Source organism: Microtus oregoni, unplaced genomic scaffold (genome assembly GCF_018167655.1).
Source record: "Microtus oregoni isolate MIOR12 unplaced genomic scaffold, Mior012 000021F_ref0000039, whole genome shotgun sequence".
NCBI lineage: Eukaryota > Metazoa > Chordata > Mammalia > Rodentia > Cricetidae > Microtus > Microtus oregoni.
The window spans coordinates 27,592,994-27,612,910 of NW_024543080.1; the positions used below are offsets into that span (position 1 = coordinate 27,592,994).

General features: G+C 43.8%; 1 protein-coding gene across 8 annotated transcripts in view; it reads right to left on the reverse strand.

Moving 5' to 3' along the window:
* Positions 1-19,917, reverse strand: part of Limch1 (LIM and calponin homology domains 1) — a 317,259-nt gene that overhangs the window by 195,398 nt on the left and 101,944 nt on the right. For all 8 annotated transcript variants that reach the window (XM_041671170.1, XM_041671169.1, XM_041671162.1 and 5 more), the window contains exon 2: positions 128-198. In XM_041671170.1, coding sequence (XP_041527104.1) covers positions 128-198 — 71 coding nt within the window. The remainder of the gene's footprint in view (positions 1-127; positions 199-19,917) is intronic.

Below are 19,917 nucleotides of genomic sequence, written 5' to 3' on the forward strand. Positions count from 1 at the left end.
CCCTATCTTTAAAAAAAAAAAAGTAAATAAATAAAAAGAAAAAAATCTTCCACTGGAAATTTTACAGAGAAACAATAATATCAAGGGCATTCCTAAAATAAGCCAAGGGAACACAAGTGCTACTTACTCGCAAAGAAGGATCCCATTTTCTAGCCCTGTCCGGAAGTCTTTATCACCAAAACTTCGGCCAGTGACTTGCTGGAAAAGAAGAAAAGAAAACAAAAGCATAAGTTTTTCTTTTATAACCAGGAAGTCCAATACTTAAAAAAAAATCAAGAGCCCTGAAAAAACCATGACATTCCAAGAATGGGAAAATGTGGCTTTGCGTGGATCAAGTGAGATAAACTTAGATGATGACGTGTCTGTTCTTCTTGGTAATACTGTTATTTGGGGGGTTCAACAACAGGAAGTCAAGGTCACAGTATCTCTCTTCCATGGGGAGAGGGGTCTATGCTCTCTCAACATAAAAATAAACAACAACAACAAATAAGAAGGACAAGGACCCTATACACCAACACACTGGTGGTCCAGGAAGGAGGGTCCGCAGGGCCCTCACTTAGGAGACTAATGCCATAGCTAGAGATTAAAGCCAATGTGCAGAAATGACAGCACAGGACAATCACGGTGTCACTGACTGTCAGCAATCATTTGCTAGGGCACAAGGTACTCAGTGCTTCATTTGTTCATTCTCCAAACGCCCAACCTGACATATACCAGGTAGACATGTCTGTAACAGGCCTTTAGGAAACCTCCAATACACAAAAATAGAAGTCATGTCTAATAAGCCATAAGAAGGAAGAAAATGGAGCCATAAAAATAATCCAACAATGAAAAGAGGAAAGAGCGAAGGAGGAAAAGAGGGAGGGAAAGGAAAAGAAGAGGCAGACCAGACAGAAAGGATGGAGGCTCCGTACCAACCATGTCAATAGTGACAGTAAGTGAGAGTGGTCCCAGAGTCCCCATTAAAACACAGAGGCTGTCAGGCCGATTCAGAAGTTGAGTCAACGCTGAGCTACCCACAAATGCACTGTTTAAATTGGAAGATGTGCATAACCCAAGTCACAAGAAAGCTGGACCAGTCTGCTAGCATCAGAGAAAGAAATTTCAGAACAGAGAGTAAAAGCATGGATGGAGAAAGCTCTTTCATAATACAGGGTCAGTTAGTTCCCTGACAAAGACATCATAGTCTTGAACATCAATGTATCTCACTATGTATTTAAAAAATATTTAGCCGGGCAGTGGTGGCGCACGCCTTTAATCCCAGCACTTGGGAAGCAGAGGCAGGCGGATCTCTGTGAGTTCGAGACCAGCCTGGTCTACAAGAGCTAGTTCCAGGACAGGCTCCAAAACTACAGAGAAACCCTGTCTCGAAAAACCAAAAAAAAAAAAAAAAAATTAAAATACACAAAGCAAAGCAGTTAGGATGACAAAGAGGGAGAGATCATAAGTAGAGTCAGAGATGTAAATATTTCTCTTTAATAAAATACACAAACAGAAAATTAATAATAATATAGAACACATGAATAACACTATGGATCCAACTGGTCTGTTATTTATAGAATATTCCATCCTCCAACATTTACCAAGCCAGCCCAAATTCTAGGTCATACAACAATTCTCAATACACTTAAAAGCATTTATCTAAAGTGTGTGTTCTGACCAAAAAGAATTAAATTCTAACTTAACAGCAAAATATCTGTGGGATCTCCCCAAATATTCTTAAACTAAGGGTAGCATAACAAAAATTGGATAGAAATACTGAAGCAGACCAGGAGACATAGACAGGCAAAAGAAAAAGAAGATAGGCATTACCAGATTCAGAAATGACAAACGGCATCACTGCAGAGCATAAAAATATTAAAAGCACAACAAGGAAATATTATAAATAAATTTGTACCAATAAATTAAGCAACTTAGGTTGTGCTGATAAAATCCTTGATGCAAGCACAAGTCATGCAATAGGGAAAGAAACAGCAGGGTGGGAAAGCTCACTGCTAAGTGGTACTTAATAGTTAGAGAAGAAACAATCCAATTCAGAACAAACTCGTCCAGAAAATTTAAACAAGTATCCTTCTGAGATGTTTACAATGGCTCACATTTTGTATTCTGACTATAAAGACTTCTAATTAACTTCCCTTCATGAAGGTGCCAGTCATCAATATTAAGATTAACTGCCACTACCAAAGGTCCAATTGTAGGGAACTAAGTGTCATAGCTCAGACCCTTCCGACCTCTACCTGGATCCCAGCTGACTGAGGGGTCTTACTAGGCACTAGCCTGTCACCTTTCCATGACCACTTTCCAAAGACACACTCAGGGTGGGAAGCTCAGCCAAGCCCCTAAGAGATCCTGAGTGTGGTGGCACACATCTTTAATTCTAGGACTTGGGAGGCAGAGGCAAGTGGATCTCTATGAGTTCAAGATCAGTCTGGTTCTATATAGTGAGTTCCAGGTTGGCCAGGACTATGTAGTAAGACCTTGCATGTGTGTGTATCTGCTCACACACACGTGTGTGCCTGAGGTGAGACCAAAGGTTACAGGGCAACTGTGAAGAAAGCCCAGGCTCAGGAGGATTCAGGGTCCATCAGGGAGGAGTACCAGGATGGTGACGAACACTCTACTCAGTTCCTACCCCCACTCCTCCTCAGCCACCAAAACTCCGTCCTCACAGCTGTCCAGCTCTAACTGACAAAGCCACACCAAACCCTTTCTTCCACATTCCATCACACCCATTAACAACTCTTTATTCTTCCTTTAGACCTACCCATTCCTTTACTTCCTATTGGCTACCTTTCTCCAAATCACTGTCATCCTCCATCCACCAGACGTGTCCAGTCTTTCGACATGCATGGTGCTGTCGACTATAAAGAATCTCACAATCAAGTTTATGAAAAGAAAAGTCACAATATAACACCTCAGATTATATGATATGATTTTGTGCTGGGTCACTAATATAGCTATCCTAGGCCACGCATGGCCCACAGGTCATGGATTAAACACACCTGATAGAGAGTTCAGAAGCTGGTCCAATGGCTTCTACCTGGCCTCCCATCTAGTCTTGAGCAGACAGCTCATAATCTCCAAGGTTCAGAGATCAAACCACCATACCTCTCATTGCTCCCACCAATGACTCTGCACCTCAGGTATCAGGGTAGAAGCCAAGCCCCTACAGTTCCCTAATGGTGACACACACACACACACACACACACACACACACACACCACATGTAGTGGGTGCAGATGACAACATATTAAAATGCTAGAATACATGGCCAAAAACTACCAACCAGCACTATCTTATCAAGGGTAAGCCTCAACACATCTCTTCATTCAAGGGAGTCCTCAGAAATTCTTCGGATGGCAGTAAACCATCTGCTATTCCCTGGCTATATCCTTCAGGAAGCCCTTGTATCAAGTCCTCCCTGCTTTATGCTCAGGGCCAATCCACTTTAATATCTGACCACAATATTTGGTGGAGACCATGCAGAGTAAATGTCACTGAAGAACTCATTTATCAAAACCTGGTTTTCCAAGAAAAGTTTTTTCTCTGCCTCCATATTTTTTTATTTTTTAAAAAGCAGAAGCCAAGGCCACTGCCATGTGTCTTCACACTGCTCAGTGCAAGCAATTATGGAGGAAGCTCATCTGTATCCGATTTCCTTTCCATGGAGCTCAAAGGTAATTCTGAATTTATCTAGACCTCTGGCTCTGTTCTGAATCATTCGGATTCTGAAATATGGAGAAGCCAGACTCAAAAAGAAAACCACACAGCTCCATTTTTACGATGTGTTTATAATGTAACACGCTGTACATCATAGCCTACAGTCTGTTAATTGCTTTGCTACCATTGTTATTATATAATTGCAATGAACAGCCCAAGGCTGCCAAGAATTGGTCTTCCAGCCTGATCATTACCATGTATGCAAACAGTAGTTTAGAAACATTTTCATGAATTGTCTGTAGATTTCTGAAAGGAAACCACAAACAAACTAAAGATCTAAAGAGCATTTTCAATAAATGTTCACAATTTTTAGTACAATGATAAGAAGAGAGGATCTTTGATATGTTGTTTTGGTTTGGGTTTTCTAAAAATATATTTATTTACTGCATGTGTATGAATGTTTTGCCTGCACATATGTACATGAGCCATGTGAGTGCCTAACGCCTACAGAAGTCAGAAGAGAGTGTCGGATCCCCTAGAGCAGGACTTACAGAAGTTACATCACCATGTGAACCACATTGTGGGTGTTAGGAATCCATACCAGGTCCTCTGCAAGAGCAAAATCCAAGAGCTTTTAACCATAAGCTATCTCTTCACCCCCAATTTGTTTGTTTGTTTGTTTTTTTGTTTGTTTGTTTGTTTAGAGACATGATTTTGTCACATAGCTCTGGCTAGCCAAAACTTACTATGTAGCCTAGGCTGGCCTCAAACTTTAAAAGATGGTACTGCTTCTGCCTTCCTGTGTTATAGGAGTGAGTCATCACTCCTAGACTTCTGATGAACAGATTTCTATTTATTGACAAAAGACTGTTGTTCCCTGAAAATTAAGTAGATTTCCACTTAATGTTTAAGAGACATTAAGATTTTCCTTAAGTTGTGCAATAGCAGGTCCTTTTCAAGAGGTTGTGATTTTCTCTCACACTGTGTTAACGATAAAAGCCACACTCGTTCATTCATGAAGAGGCTTCGCTGCAACTCATTATGCCCCCAGCTCTCCTGCTCCTACCTGACTTAATCAACTGCAACATCTCTGCATACTTCGTGCTGAAATTGTACGATAGAGCAGAATAAAACTGTTCTTACTTTTCACTTTTCCCTTAGAAATAAACCCCTCGAGATTGTTAGAAAGTCAAACCAAAGTTTGCAGGGTATGTTTTGTAAACAAAGATAAGTCATATGGACTTAAGGAGGAATTAGCCACCAGTCAATCTATTATCTCCTGAACACCTGCTTCATGCTAGACCCTGCAGAAGGGGTGAGATCAAAATGACAAGATCTAGACACTCCCAGAGCAGTCACAATCTGGCGGGGGGGGGGACACAACAACACAGTTGTTGCTGGGAAAGATACGAGATGAGGACCAAGAGCAAAGGGAAGGGACTGGCACCCTTTGCATGACTGAAGACCCTGGGTGGCAAGAGCCTATGCTCACTGAGCAGCTACCATTTGCCCCTCTCAGTCTAAATATGTGCTGCATAATATTTATTCCATCCCCATAGCATCTTTGGAATATCTGATGATCATGTCCAATTTAAAGGCAAGAAAACTAACAAGGGTTAACGGACTTGTCCAAGGGCACAAAACTCGCCAATAGCTGTATTTGATACTTTTTTCTTCCTTGCTATGATGAAACACCTGATAAAAGGAACTTGAGGAAGGAAGGCTTTATTTTGGTTCATGGTTTAAGAGGATTATAGTCCATCATGGCAGGGAAACACGGCAAAAGCACGAGGTGGCTGATCATATTGTACCCACAGCCAGGAGGCAGCAAGTGATGAACGGATGCCCCCTTTTCCCTCTTCATTCCTTACGGGATCTCAGCCATGGGCTGGTGTTACTCATATTTACAGGAGAGCATGCCTTATCTTTTCAGTTAAACCTCTCTAGAAATGTGCACACACAGACACACATATCTCTCTCTCTCCCTCTCTCTCTCTCTCTCTCTCTCTCACACACACACACACACACACACACACACACCTCTTGGGTGATTCTAAATTCAGCAGCCAGGTAGGCGATGAAGATTAGCCATTACAACAGCAGAGCTTGAATTTCGCCCACCCTTAAATATAATTCCATGCGGCATTTCGACCAACTACTCCAGGAGAGCTAAGGACGCTCTGCCTAAGGACATCAGGGAAGAACTCCGAGAGACAGTAAAGCTGCATTGAAGGAAGAGCCAGAATTCTCCAGAGGAGGGAGGTGTATCAGGACACCACAGTCACTCCGGAAGACCAATGCAAAAGTCTTTATCTCAGCCCCTAAAGTTCTAAGGGCTGAGCCTAATGGACAGGGAAGGAGAAGTTGGTGCAGGGGTCGGGGTAAGGAACCAAAGTAAACACAGCCTTAATGGTGAAGATATTGTGTCAACAATACCACACAGTGAGCACCAGGATTATGATTTGTGTTTGAACCTATAACAAAAGAGTCATCCTCAAGAGGTCTTTGATATTTTTTTTCTCGTTACTGTAATTTGCAATTCCTAAAGAGAATGTTCAATAATACATTTTGCTGTGGCTCTAATTGCATCCTCAGGGATTCTCCCATCCCGGCTGGGGTGATAGGCATCCCCTTGTGGAAGTTTCCTCTAAGACCACCATCCCAGGCCCTCTATCCCTCAGGAGATCATAGCTACCTTTATCTTTTATTGTCAGCCCCAAAGGTTCCATCAATGTTCAAGATCTTCTCCTTCCATTTCACATCTCAACCTTAAGCCTTCATCCACAGCCTCCTTCATTTCCCTGAGGTCACCATGTTGAATTCTCTCCTTTCCAGAAAGCCCCAATTCAACACCGCCCTGTCTGTCCTCTCTGGTCCAGATTCTATATAACACTCACTTTCTAAGCTTAACCACTGCAAGCTATCTCCATTTAATTTGATGAAAATTCTTTAGAGTCAAGAATTATAATCGAGGCACCTTTAACTCTATCACTTTGGGCAAGTTCATGAGCTCGTTCCAACACTCACTTTCCCCTCTGAAGACATGGTAAAGGTGCCTATTCCATCGGTTTTCCCGAAGATGAATTAAAGCATGCAAAAACCCTTAGCACCATGCCCGACCAGAGTAGGAACTCAAAGCATCTCATCGCATGTGAGCCCAGGGTGAAACAACTGCAGTGTGCACCGACACATCGCTGCTATTGCTATTTATAGTCCGATGCAGTTATTTTCTTCCCTGATCTTAAGAGAGGTGGTACCCAATGGCTCTCTGCTCATGCACACATCTGGCCCTACTGCCTAACTTAAGAGATGTTCCACACCTATGATCTTGATGGATGGCTTGGCAGCATGAGCCAGCAACTCCGTCCTTCTGAGAGCCATTGCCTTTCCTGGCTTCCCCACCCCTTCATCCTCCTGGTTTTCTTTCTGCCTCATTAAATAAACACATCTTTCCACTGCACTAAGGATTTCTACCTCATTAGCTGGAGAGTACCGAACTGCCTTTCCCCCTCCTTTCACTTCCCCTTTCTTCTCTTCCTATGCCCTCCCATCAAGTCCCCAGGTAATTCCAGCTAGTCTTATGTCTTTCGTGTCTTACGTATGAGGGGAACTCATGCATTTTTACACATGTTTCTGGGCCCTTCAAGTCCCAAATCAAATGTTCGACCTCTCATTAAGCATCTCCTCTTGGGTACTTAACATATAGATTTCACATTTGAGGCTATTACGAAATCTTGATGTTTGTCCCCCAGTCCAACTTGATCCATCTCTGGTCTTCGCATCAGTGAATGGCATCACTTCCTCCAATGACACAGAGATGAAGTTAAGCCACCAGGAAGAGCCAAGCCGTCTTTCCAAAACAGATTCCAGGCCTGTCTTTTCTGTCTCTACACAGTAACTGTGGGGCAAGCTGCCATCATTTTGTTAGCAATACAGCTGCAGTGTCCACCTATGGGGCTTCCTCAAGCCATCACCACACTGCAGCCGGAGACCTTGCTCAAGCCCCACCCATACCAGCACCCCACACCAGATCAAAGCCTATTCCAAAAAAAACACTCTTTACATGACAGGTGAGAAAAACAGCATCTTACAATCAAGGAACTCATTCAAGGTTCTGTAGACAAGTCAGAAACTAAAGTGACAGCCCCTCCCCCCTTTCTCAGAGGCCCCAACACACTCTGCTCACAGTCCTGACACTTCCCTGACCAGCTAGATTGCTACACTTTGCTCAATTATAATAACTCCTTATATCGATTCCGTTTGGCTTGGCGGAAAAACAGCCCAGAAGCCCAAGCCTGACGTTATTTAATCAGCATCACTAGACCACGATTCCCGCTAGCACCAGCTCTGAGTGCTTAATACGGAGGATAATAAAATGCAATCTGCAAGATTCATTTATATTTTCATCATGTCATCGGAAAACCAGAAGGTGCTGTTTATAGCCACAGATTGACAGAGCCTACAAAAAGAAATCTAATTAAAAATACAGCTGACGCTTCAAAGAACTCTGGGAGCATGCAGTCCTCCGCTCTAACCATTGCATGGTTTGGACACCGAAAATGGGTCAATGCAGACACGTGCGCGTGGGTTCAGCCGACTGTGTTTGCACAGTCTCAAGCTGCCCTTCCCTTTAAGAAAGGGCTGACAGAAGCTGCAGAGAAAGACAGACAACACACACACAGTGAGTTCCACCAAAGCTGAACTCCTTAAGGACCGAGTAAAGAGAAAGATGAGTCCAAACAGGAACTGGACCAGGAGGGTGCTGTGAACCAAGTATGTCGTCTCGTGTGAGCTCATGGAGCCATGGTTATTTTTCCCTCATACTGTGTTGTTCCTTCGATAAACATCGCCATCCTGGGCTAAATTTGGCAAACCTATGAGAATCTTCACTGTTCTCAGCACAGTGAAGCAGACAGCCACTGAATCAGGCAGACCTGGTGCAGAATCCAGGTTTGAGGCTCCGGAGCTGAGAGAGCAGGCTTCCTTCACTGGCATCTGGTACAATGAATGCACCAGGTGCTTATAGGAGCCTGTGTTACTCAGTTGTGGGGGTCAGAAATTAGGGTGGATACTGCCCGGAGGGCATCTCATGTTTATGAAGTGGGTAAAATGCTGGTTCTCTCGTGGTTTTGTATCTCAAGCTTCATATTTAAGAGGAAGGAAATCCAGAGCTAGAGCACCTAAGGTCAGGGGCTTCCATCTGTATTCAGAAAGGCAACTCTGCTGAGGTCAGGGTGCTGGATGCTGAGCAGGAAATCAGACTAGGAAGCCAGTGAGAGAGTCCCCATGCACACCGACAGAACTAAAGGAGATCATAAAGGGACAGTCACACTAATCATGAAAAAATAATATACATTTTATAAGAAAATCAGACTTCTTAAAAAAATTTTATAAAAAGCCTTGCCATGAAAGAAAAAGGAAAAGTTCTTATTCATAAATACGAGACCTAAAAACATCATGACAAAATGCAACGTGTATCTCCTTGCAAGATAATGACTGGAAAAAACCCCATGGGTGACAGCTGGGCACAACTGGGGTATTCTGAAAGTATACTGGCCGCCTAGAGACAGCAGTCATCACTGTTCACTCCAGAAGTCATAGTGGCTACCTGGGTGATGCTCTTCTTCAGGCATGTGCTCCAATATTTAGAGAATAAAGGTAGCTGATACCTGTCATTTCTTTTGAAACCACTGAAAAATGCTGAGTGTCTTATATATGTGTCTGAACTACATGCATAAAATGCCAGCTACCTCTGCAATCTGAATGCTGGCACATGGGGTTCTTAGAGCCTGCCCTCCACAATGCTTTCCTCCTTTCCTCTCTTCCTCCCTCCCTCACATTCTTCCTTTCTCTTTATCCTTTCCTCTTCCTTTCTCTCTCCTCTTTCCCTCCCCCTCCCTTTCCTTCTCTTTCCTCCTCTACTCTTTCCTCCTCTACTCCCTTTCATATGTTTTAAAATGTTGACTAATAAATGTCATTCAGGTTCTAGCATTGAGAAGAACGTTAGCAGTCCAAACCAAGTGGTCATTCAGCAACCAATCCAGAGCCTTCTCAGTCATCTTCAGGGGTCGTTTTCATGTTTAAGGACAGTCATTTGCCAGCTCGCAATCAGTCACCATATTATGTCCACTCACTCCCTTGCTCACAACACAGAACTGGCCCTGTTGGCCATTGACATGATGTTAGCAGTGACGATGGAGAGGAAGAAGGGGTCAGCCCTTGGCTTCCTGCTATTGGGCAAAGAACTAAAACTCGAGGCCCTGCCAAGTACACACAGTCCTGTAGCCACTGTAGAGCTGTCCAAAGAACTGATCAATTTCACTATTTGATATTCTAATAATGGAATAATTTTTTAGCTAAGAATCCAAAGTAACCACAAAGCTGGTGGACATTGCCAGCACTCGGCACAGAAAGCGGCATCAAAGTCAAAGCAGAGAACTGCTAGAATTCACCCAAACAACTTATTAGATTACCAAACGAAAATAAAACACGTGAATTACTCAGAATAAAAGCAGAATAACGTAAGTAGCCTTTTTTATTCCAGGACCCGCTAGAGGAACCTGATGCCAGAGGACAGCTCAGCAGCGACCAGCTGAAAAGGAGGGAGGCTGGGGAGAGAGCGTGGCGGATAAAGTACAGCAAACACGAGGCACCAGCTTTCATTCCCCACACTCATGTAAAATGCCAGGCATGGGGGTACATGCCCATCATTTCAGTGTTGAAAAAACAAGACAGCTGGCTCTCTGGAGCTCAGTAGCCAGCCAGCCTAACACAGTGCACACATATATACATACATATATACATCACACAATATAAACATCACATGCACGTACAATGAGGGGACCAATTTTGAGACTATAGGAAAGGATGGCAGAAGATACTTTATGGGTACAAGGATTCTATTTTTTTATTTTGGGGTAGTCATCACAAGGCTGTTCACACTAAATCATTAACTAGGCTGTGTATCTGTTCACACGATTTTTCTAAGCCTGTGCATTAGTTTATGTGGCAATAATGAAATTCATGAGGCAGAACATCTTGTGAGGAAAAGAGATTTATTTTGTCTCATGGCCCTAAGGGGCTGAATCTGCTATTGGCCTTCCTGCTGGGAGAGCCCCAAGGTGACACAGGGTGACGAGTCATACTGCACCATGGCACCAACTGCTGCCTCAGTGGCCGTGATCCACCCATGCCTATGCACAAGGTATTTTAAAATGAACAGCGGAATGCTGGGCAAAGAAACTGATGTACTATTTAGTTTGTGGAATCATACTGTTTGGGGGGACCTGGAATGTGACTTACTCCGGGTGGGCTGGTATGATCACAGACTCTTAATCTCATATTCTATTACTTTCTCTTTTGTTTGAATCGCACGATGGCATATTATGCCTAGTCAGTATTCAGGAAAAAAAGGCAAAAAGTCAAGAAAATGGGGCTCTCTATCCATAGTTCCAGCGGGCTTCTGGTAAACTCTTCATTTCTCTAAGATTCCCCTGTACATGTCACAGACTTTTATGAACCCACTGCCATCCCAGCCTCTCACCTTTGAAATGACAGCGATGGCAATGGTATCTTCCACTAACTCACCAGTTCCTTAGCACCGTGCATTGTGGTCACAACCATGCTGGCTGGTTATACAGATGAGACCCTGGACAAGGGCAGCCAGCAGAGGATGTTCATTAGCTTCAGTCACCTTTGCCTAACCATGCAACCTCTCCTGTTTCCCTAACACTTATTAAACCGCAGCAGGGACCCATAGGGTCTGTTCATGGCAAGAGATCTTTCTTTAGATATTCACAAAGTACTCAATGGGTCATTGAGAGGTCCCAGGCAAGTGTTATCATTATCCCTGCTGCAGGCTGAAGAGACTGAACTATAGACCATTAAATAATTTGCCCAATTTCCTAGGGCTAGCAGGAGGCAGAGGATAACAGGCAGGGCGGTCTGACTCCTGACCCATGCTCCTAGCCATTAGGCTATGCCAATGAGCTATAAATGAAAACCTGACTCTATTGCCCATGTCAACTTTCCACACACACACATTCCCTTTTCCTCAAAGTGGGGAGTAACAAAATAAATCCCTACATTCAGAAAAATACTAAAATATGTGGGTACTTAGCATTAATTTCCTCAATACCATAGGGTGGTGATGAAAGAACAGAAGGCTTTGAGGTGTTGCTAGATTTTTATCTCTGCCCTTAAAAAATCATAACAGGAATCCAATAATCCATCTTGAATAAAGCTATACACAACTTGATCCATGTGTAATGAAATAGCCATTAATGGAGAGCACAGAGGAAGAGAAGGAAGGTGGGCAAGATGTTCATTTAATGTTTACAAAATATATCTCTCTAGTCATCTTTCAATGGTTTTGTTGTTGTTGTTGCTGTTGCTGCTGCTGCTGCTGCTGCTGCTGTTTTTCAAGACAAAGTTTCTCTGTGTAGCCCTGGCTGTCCTGGAATTGTTTCTATTCCAGGCTGGCCTGGAACTTAGAGATTTGCCTGCCTCTGCCTCCCAAGGGCTAAGATTAAAAGTGTGTGCCCCACCACCCAGCACTTCACTGTTTCTTTAAGCCTGCAAATAATGTATTATGGCAGGAAATCTGTTCTCCTGGCTGCTTTGTGATAAGAAATAGCAGTTGGTAATCCAAACCCACTGAACCACCATCCACCACCAAGTCTCCCTGAGCCAGCAGTAAGGTGTCAGCCACCTGAGTAAAAGAGCATCCAAGCCAAGTGAATGCTCCCCTTAACTCCATGACCAAACAATGCCCATGACAAAGAGGCTCATCTCTAGTCACAAAGAACTATTTGGCCACAAGGTAGTATTATGTCACACCAGTGAAATTAAAGAGGACACAAGCAGTCCATGTTTAATGAACCTAATTGATGAGATCTTTGTCTGACAAATACTAGGACCTTGTGCTTACACACATGCTGTGGGATAATGCTCTTGTACACTGTAAGAATTTGTCATTCATATAACTTTAATAAAATGCTGTTTGGTCAGTAGCCAGGCAGGAAGTATAGGCAGGGAAACCAGACTAGGAAAATTCTGGGAAGAGAAAAGGCAGGGAGACACAGAGGAAGCGGATAAATGGTACCAAGCTAGTGGCTAAACATGGAAGAGAATTATGGGTTAATTTGAGTTGTAAGAGATAGCTAATAATGAGCCTGCAATAATAGGCCAAACAGTCTATCATTAATATAAGCCTCTATGTGTTTCTTTAGGACTGAACAGCTGTGGGACTGGGCAGGACAGAAGTCTCCATCTACACACACCAAGGTACATTTCACTAGATGGTAAAATTTTGTCAAAGGATTAAAGGGTAAAAAGTCTGAAAGGCCTTTTAGTTACAGTTATAAAGTGACCCAAGGGACACCTGACTGTATAGTTGAGCATCCATCATCTGAAATGACTCCAAATCCCAAACTTTTGTTGTTCCCAAAGGCACAATGAGAAACCTTCCCATTTGTTCTCATGGGATGGGTCAGAGTCAAAATGTCAGCACACTAAAAATGCTGAATAAAATTACCTTAAAGCTATGTATGGGTATGCATGAGACATACATGAATTTCACGTTTAGACTTGAGTCTCTAACCCAAGATATCCCACAGGTATAGGTAGATATTCCAAATCTGGGGGAAAAAATTGGAAGCACTTCTATCCCAAGCATTTCAGACATGGATGTACAACTTAAATCAAGCCAGCGTGAGAGTTAGCCTTCGCCCCATGATGTTCCACTAAACACCAGCTTCCACAGAGGCTGGAGGACTCTGCAGGGCAGAGCAGTTGTCAACACCCATGATATAAACAACATTTCCACCATGGCTCAATTTAACTTTGGCATGATGGCACTGAGTTCAAAGCAGGAAAAATCTGGGCACAATTCTCTCCCCAGCCCCATGAGCTGAGCCCAAAATCACACAATAAACCCACCACCTGTGTTCTCTACATTGCAGGACAAGGCGCTAACTTGTAACTAACGTTCTGTCTGATAATTTCTGAAAAGCCACGACACTAAAGAAATTTACCCAGATAATGACTAAAAACAAAGCCCAGAACTATATAAACATCTAGACGCTTCTAAGTTTAAAATCACATTTCTTCTGCCTCCAATATAGAAGAAACTTACAACAAAGCAAATAATTCTAGGGTGCACTGACATGGGTTTGAACTGAGGAATTTGCAGGCAGTTAACAAGGTTGTTTAAAAAAAAACAACAAATGAACGTTTGGGAAAAAGGGGGGGGGGCAAACATATCCTACTTCCAAGATAAAGGAGTATACTATCTAAACTATATGCTCTTTATTAAACTGTTAGGCAGGCAAGGAGGACCAGTAAGGCCAGCCACGTGCTGTTGGATGATAGAGTGGTGGGATGGGGCGAAAAGGGTTTCTTTCCTCTTTGGTAAACTGTTGCTCTCTGTCTCTGGTTATGCTATGGTACTCAAAGACAAGCCTAAAGCAAGCAAATAAACAGACCCAATACCTGAATGGACACAGGGCTCACAGAACACACAACTACTCCGTCCACCCCCACCACTGCACTAGCAGCAGGCCCTTGGTGATCCACACTCAGGGACGTTCACGGAGCTCTCCTCTTGCAGACCACGGGGACAGGGGTGAAAGTGCAAAGGGAATACTGCTCTTCCCATCATGGATTTAGAGAGATTAAATTCTTGTTTCGTAGCGATTGGCCTTCACACTGATTCTCTGCCTGCTTAGGAGAAGAACTGCTTATAGAGGCATTTCCCAATGCCTGTTTTACGGGATCCCTGGCTCCAAGGGACTGACAGAGATTTGATGCGGGGGGGGGGGGGGAGGATCCATGGCCAAATAAGTTTGGGGAATGCTGTTTAATTTTTCAACTCAGTGCTGACAACATGTTCATGAGATCTCCCAATAGCATGAAAAGCAGTGTTTTTCAGTGTGTGGACCCCAGACCCCCAAGGCCAGTCCTGGGATGGCTGGGGCCAGTGCTCCACAGATCTGCTCAGGAACCTCTGGATTCCTGCACAGCTAATGAACTCACAGCACGATGGGTAAAGAGGCTTTCTTTTTTTCTTTTCTTTTATTATTATTATTTATTTATTCTTAAAGATTTCTGTCTCTTCCCCACCACTGCCTCTGATATCCCTCCCCCTCCCCCAATCAACTCCCCCTCTCTCATCAGCCCAAAGAGCAGACAGGATTCCCTGCCCTGTGGGGAGTCCAAGGACCTCCCACCTCCTTCCAGGTCTAGTAAGGTGAACATCCAAACAGCCTAGGCTCCCCCAAAGCCAGTACGTGCAGTAGGATCAAAACCCAGTGCCATTGTTCTTGACTTCTCAGCAGTCCTCATTGTCCGCTATGTTCAGTGAGTCCAGTTTTATCCCATGCTTTTTCAGACCCAGGCCAGCCGGCCATGGTGAGTTCCCGAAAGGACATCCCCATTGTCTCAGTGTGTGGGTGCACCCCTCATGGCCCTGAGTTCCTTGCTCGTGCTCTCTCTCCTTCTGCTCCTGATTTGGACCTTGGGATTTCAGTCTGGTGCTCCAATGTGGGTCTCTGTCTCTGTCTCCTTTCATCGCCTGATGAAGGTTAATATCCAGGAGGATGTCTATATGTTTTTCTTTGGGTTCACCTTCTTATTTAGCTTCTCTAGGATCATGAATTATAGGCTCAATGTCCTTTATTTATGGCTAGAAACCAAATATGAGTGAGTACATCCCATGTTCCTCTTTTTGGGTCTGGCTTACCTCACTCAGGATAGTGTTTTCGTAAGTGCTGCGGGACCGCTATTGTTTTGGGCACATATGCTATCTGTGTTCAACGGGAACATGCCATTGCTGAGTTTGAATGCCCCCTCCAAAGGTCATGCTGAAATTGAATTGCTATTCTGACAATATTTGGGAGTGGAATGTTTAGGAAGTAAACAGATTTAGAAGTGTCTTCTGTCATGAGTGTGCTAGTTACCTAAGCGTGGGCTTCTTAGGAGCCCTGCACTCTCTCTCATCAGAGCGAAGTAGCACAAGGATTTGTGATAGGTGAGGCAGCAAGGGAACACATAAGCCAAGGAACAGTCTGGAGATGAAAGCACATGGCTGAATCTGTGTCATAAAACTCAGATCAAGGCTGCCTAACAATGCATGCGCATGCACACATACATACACACATGCACACATGTGCACATGCGTGCGTGCACACATACATACACATAGAACTTGACTTTTCATTTGAAACGTAATTTAAAAACACAGCTGTTAAAGCACTGGCGTTAGACACAGGTAGGTAAAGTCAATCTCTCTGGTAAATCTCAAGGAGGATAAACACAAGGCGTTTCTTAGGTATTTGACTAATTCTCTAAATGATGCTCATCAAAAGCCAGGTGCAAAAGTCACCAGAGCAGTATCCTTACCAGCGTACGGATCTGGGGTAGCAGGGCCTCCCAGACACAGCAATCCAATTCAAAACTAATTCTGGAACTCTGGCGATCCTATTACTACAAGGCAGAAATAGACTTTCAAGTGCTTGCTTTGAAATATCAAGCATTGTTCTACCCAGAATTTTCCACCATCCTAGAACATCTATTAAAAAAAAAACCAGTGTGGGTGAGTCAGCTTCTACAAGAAAGCTGCGCCGTGGATGCAGGAGAGCCTCACCTCCCCGCGATGGGGTGGGGGTGGGGTAAGCACAGCGACAACGGTGAACAGGGCGGGTAGGCACTTGTAGATGATACGCAAGGGTTTATTAAGGAAGAACTGGACTGGGGAGACAACTCAGGGGTTAAAGCGCTAGCTGCTCCAGCATAAGGACCTAAGTTAGCATCCTCAGCATCCACATAAAAGCTGTTGTATGCATCTATAACTATGCACAGGGGCAGACACACACAGAGCCCTAGAGCTCACAGTCCAGCCAGTCTAACAGGAACAAGCGCTTCCCTGGCAGGCATTAAGTGCTGTGTTCTATCTCCAGCACTGCAGCTAAATAAATAGTACACAAAAAAAAATCATATGTAAATTACATGCAACTATAAGTATTACATAAAATGTAAATAAAATTCTATATTTATGTGCATAAACTGAGTACTGGTTTGGTTATTTCTGTTAGAAGGGTTGTCTAGCATATTCAAGGACTGAGGTTTTGAGTCTCCCCAAAAGTACTGAAGATGGAGTTAACAGATGACGGAGAAATGTGCACTCATTCATAGGATTTAAGATCTATTTCTGTTGCACAATTTCCGTTGTTTCCCACATGATGCCCACTTCATTTATCTTAGCAACCTAACCTCTGAATTTAATTCTTTTCTGCCTATATGTCAACAGGTTGCTTTGGAAAGCCTGGCACCCTCGGACAAGCACAACATGAGCGCGGGAGCCCCTGTGTCTTCACAGGCCTCCGCACCTCCTTTGCACCAGGAAGTTTGAACCACCTCTCTTCCTGAAGGAGGCCTTCCAATCCAGGGTCTTGTCCCCGCTCTGCTCCCTTGGCCTCCCCTACTTTTCTGTGCTGTTGGCTGCACCAGGGGATCTTGGCTCCTACTCGTTTGCAAAGCAACCTTGATTCGGTTGTTTTCCTAACGTTTCCCACTGCCCACAGCCCCAGCTACAACTGTGAGACGGCCTCGCCGGTTGAGGAATCTGCTGTGCGAGCTTACATCTTCTATGAATTCGCCACACAGATGTGCGCCTCTGCATCCACTCGTGCCATCCGTCACATAAGGAATGTCTCTGCTCTTTATTCATCTCCAACTCCATTTTTTTTTCAAGTCTCAAGATGTAAGTCATACAACATTTTCCTACGGCACATGTCACCCAGCCTCCCCGCCTCTTAGCAGACCAAATCAACTGTCCTTCCCCGAGCTTTCATTCTCTCACACAAGCAATAAGATAGTTCTTAAAATCGGGAGATTTAAGCTTGATTGCTACCGTTAAAGTCTGGGAGACTCTTCAAAGGATTCTGGGTTGGAAGCTTGAGCACAACACAGTGTCGAGAAGCAGAGCTTTGGGGAAGTGACTGGATCTTGAGAACTCAGACCTAATCAATGTATTAATCCTCCGAAGGATTCATAAACTTACAGCATTGTTGGCGAAACTAGAAGATGAAGCCCAGTTGCAGGAGCGGGGCCATTTGGGAGGTGCTGCTGAAGGAATGTCTTGTCCCAGCGTCTTTCCTCACTTCCTCTACTTCCGAGCTACAACGAGATGCCTAGCTTTTCTCCTCCATGTTCTTCTTCTACTGTGATGCCTCTGCCTTGCCACAGGGCGAGGGGCCCTGGTGCTGGCCAACGATGGACTGAAACCTCATATCTTAAGCTAAACTCTTTCCTCCCTAAGTTTATCTCAGACAACTTCCCTAGTGATGAAATGCTAACACAGACATGTCCCTCAATCAGAAGACATGAACTAATGGCCCAATGACTAGCTATATGATTTGGTGAAAATGCACCTTTAATGCAGTCCTGTCTTCACCTGCTAAATGGTGGGGAGGGGGGGAAATCATAGCATTGACCTCAACCGAGGAAAAAAATGAGATTATGTATTTGAGTGCTAACTGGAATTGCACATGGCCAAAAGTATAATTTTTAAAAAGGTAATATGAATTACTGTTAATACATATCTCTGTGCCCTGGAGTAGAGTGATTTATTATCAATTATTTACTGCACATATGATATGCCTGGCATTGTTCCAGACAGCAGGGATGTGGTCCCGGAACCTGTGGCATGACATCTAGTAGCTAAGACACATAATAGTACAGAGCCTGAGGTAGTGATGAGAGCTACAAATCAATCATGAGCAGGACACGGAGTGCTAGAGTGGACTTCTATCTGGAGTGTTTTATTTTGGAAGAGCTTGTCTAAGGAATGACTGGCAGAGACCTGGGTGAATACAGGAAACAACACTCCCTCGTATGGGAAGAACATTCTGGGTGGAGAGAAACACAAATTCAGTGCCCACAGGTGTGTATGATCATGAACTGTCTGGAAAAGCAAAAGGCCAGGATGGCTGTAATGGAGTCAGTGCAAATGCCAATCAATACCTAGCCACTGGGGTCAGATAGGCAGATGAGGTGTGTCTGGGTCACATTATGCACTCTGGATCTTGATGTGGTCCAAAGCCACTGAGAAGCAAGTTTTGAGCAGAGAAGGATATGGCTTGATTAGCAGTTTTTTAAAAACCAAATCTAGCCAATATATGGAGAATTGACTTTCAGGGAGGAGGAGAGAAAAACCAGAGGGAGAAAAACCAGTAAGGACACAGAGTGTTGACTAGGGGTAAAGATGGTAACTTGGACTGCAGGGGAAATAGGCAGTAAGTAGATATACAGGTTTATTCTGAAACTAGAGGCTGAAGTATTTGCATGTAGACTGACCTGATGTGAGACATTAACCAGGAGAAGCACTTTTGTATTTTCACATTGAAGAACAGGTTCATGCTTGTATAATCTGTTAATGGAGAAGGCTTCAAGAGGAACAAATTTAGAAGGACATACTTAGCCACATTTCTTCCTATCAAGGCTGATAAGGCCTAAGACCTATCTCTATGGCAACACTGAGCACGGAATGTACTAGAGAACACAGGAAGGGGCAGAGTTGAACATGGACACCTGAACATGATCTCCACTAGGTGAAACTATTCATGTGGAGCCCAAGGACTGAACCTTGGAAGATAAGCAGCAACCCGGTCAGTGGGAAAAAAAAGATATCCAGCAAAGGCGAACAAGTTCTTGATGTGTTAAGAGGCCATAATGAGATTAGAATGTTATGGAAGGGGGTGGGGAGAGAGAGAGAGAGAGACATACACACACACACACACACAGAGAGAGAGAGAGAGAGAGAGAGAGAGAGAGAGAGAGAGAATGATTTGAAAAGAGAACATTAAGTTCATGCTCTGATGGAGGCAGAAATTTCGGGTGGGATAAAAGATACAGGAAACCTTGACCTAAGCAACTTCTACAGAATGTGGGGATGAGAGGAGAGCATCAGAGATAACAAAGGGAAGGTACAGAGAGTCAGCTTCATGGGAGTAGAAAAGATGGGGAAGCTAGGAAGCATGCTAGAGGATCAACAGAGAGAAAGCTGATATTCTACCGAACTGACACAATTCACAGGCCAAGGGCAAAGCTTAGATGTAAGCAGGGAGGTCATTTCTTTTCTTTTAAAAGATTTATTTATTTTATGTGCATTGGTGTTTTGCCTACAGTATGTCTGTGTGAGGATATCAGATCCTTTAGAACTGGAGTTATAGGGTGCTGGGAATTGATCCCCAGTCCTCT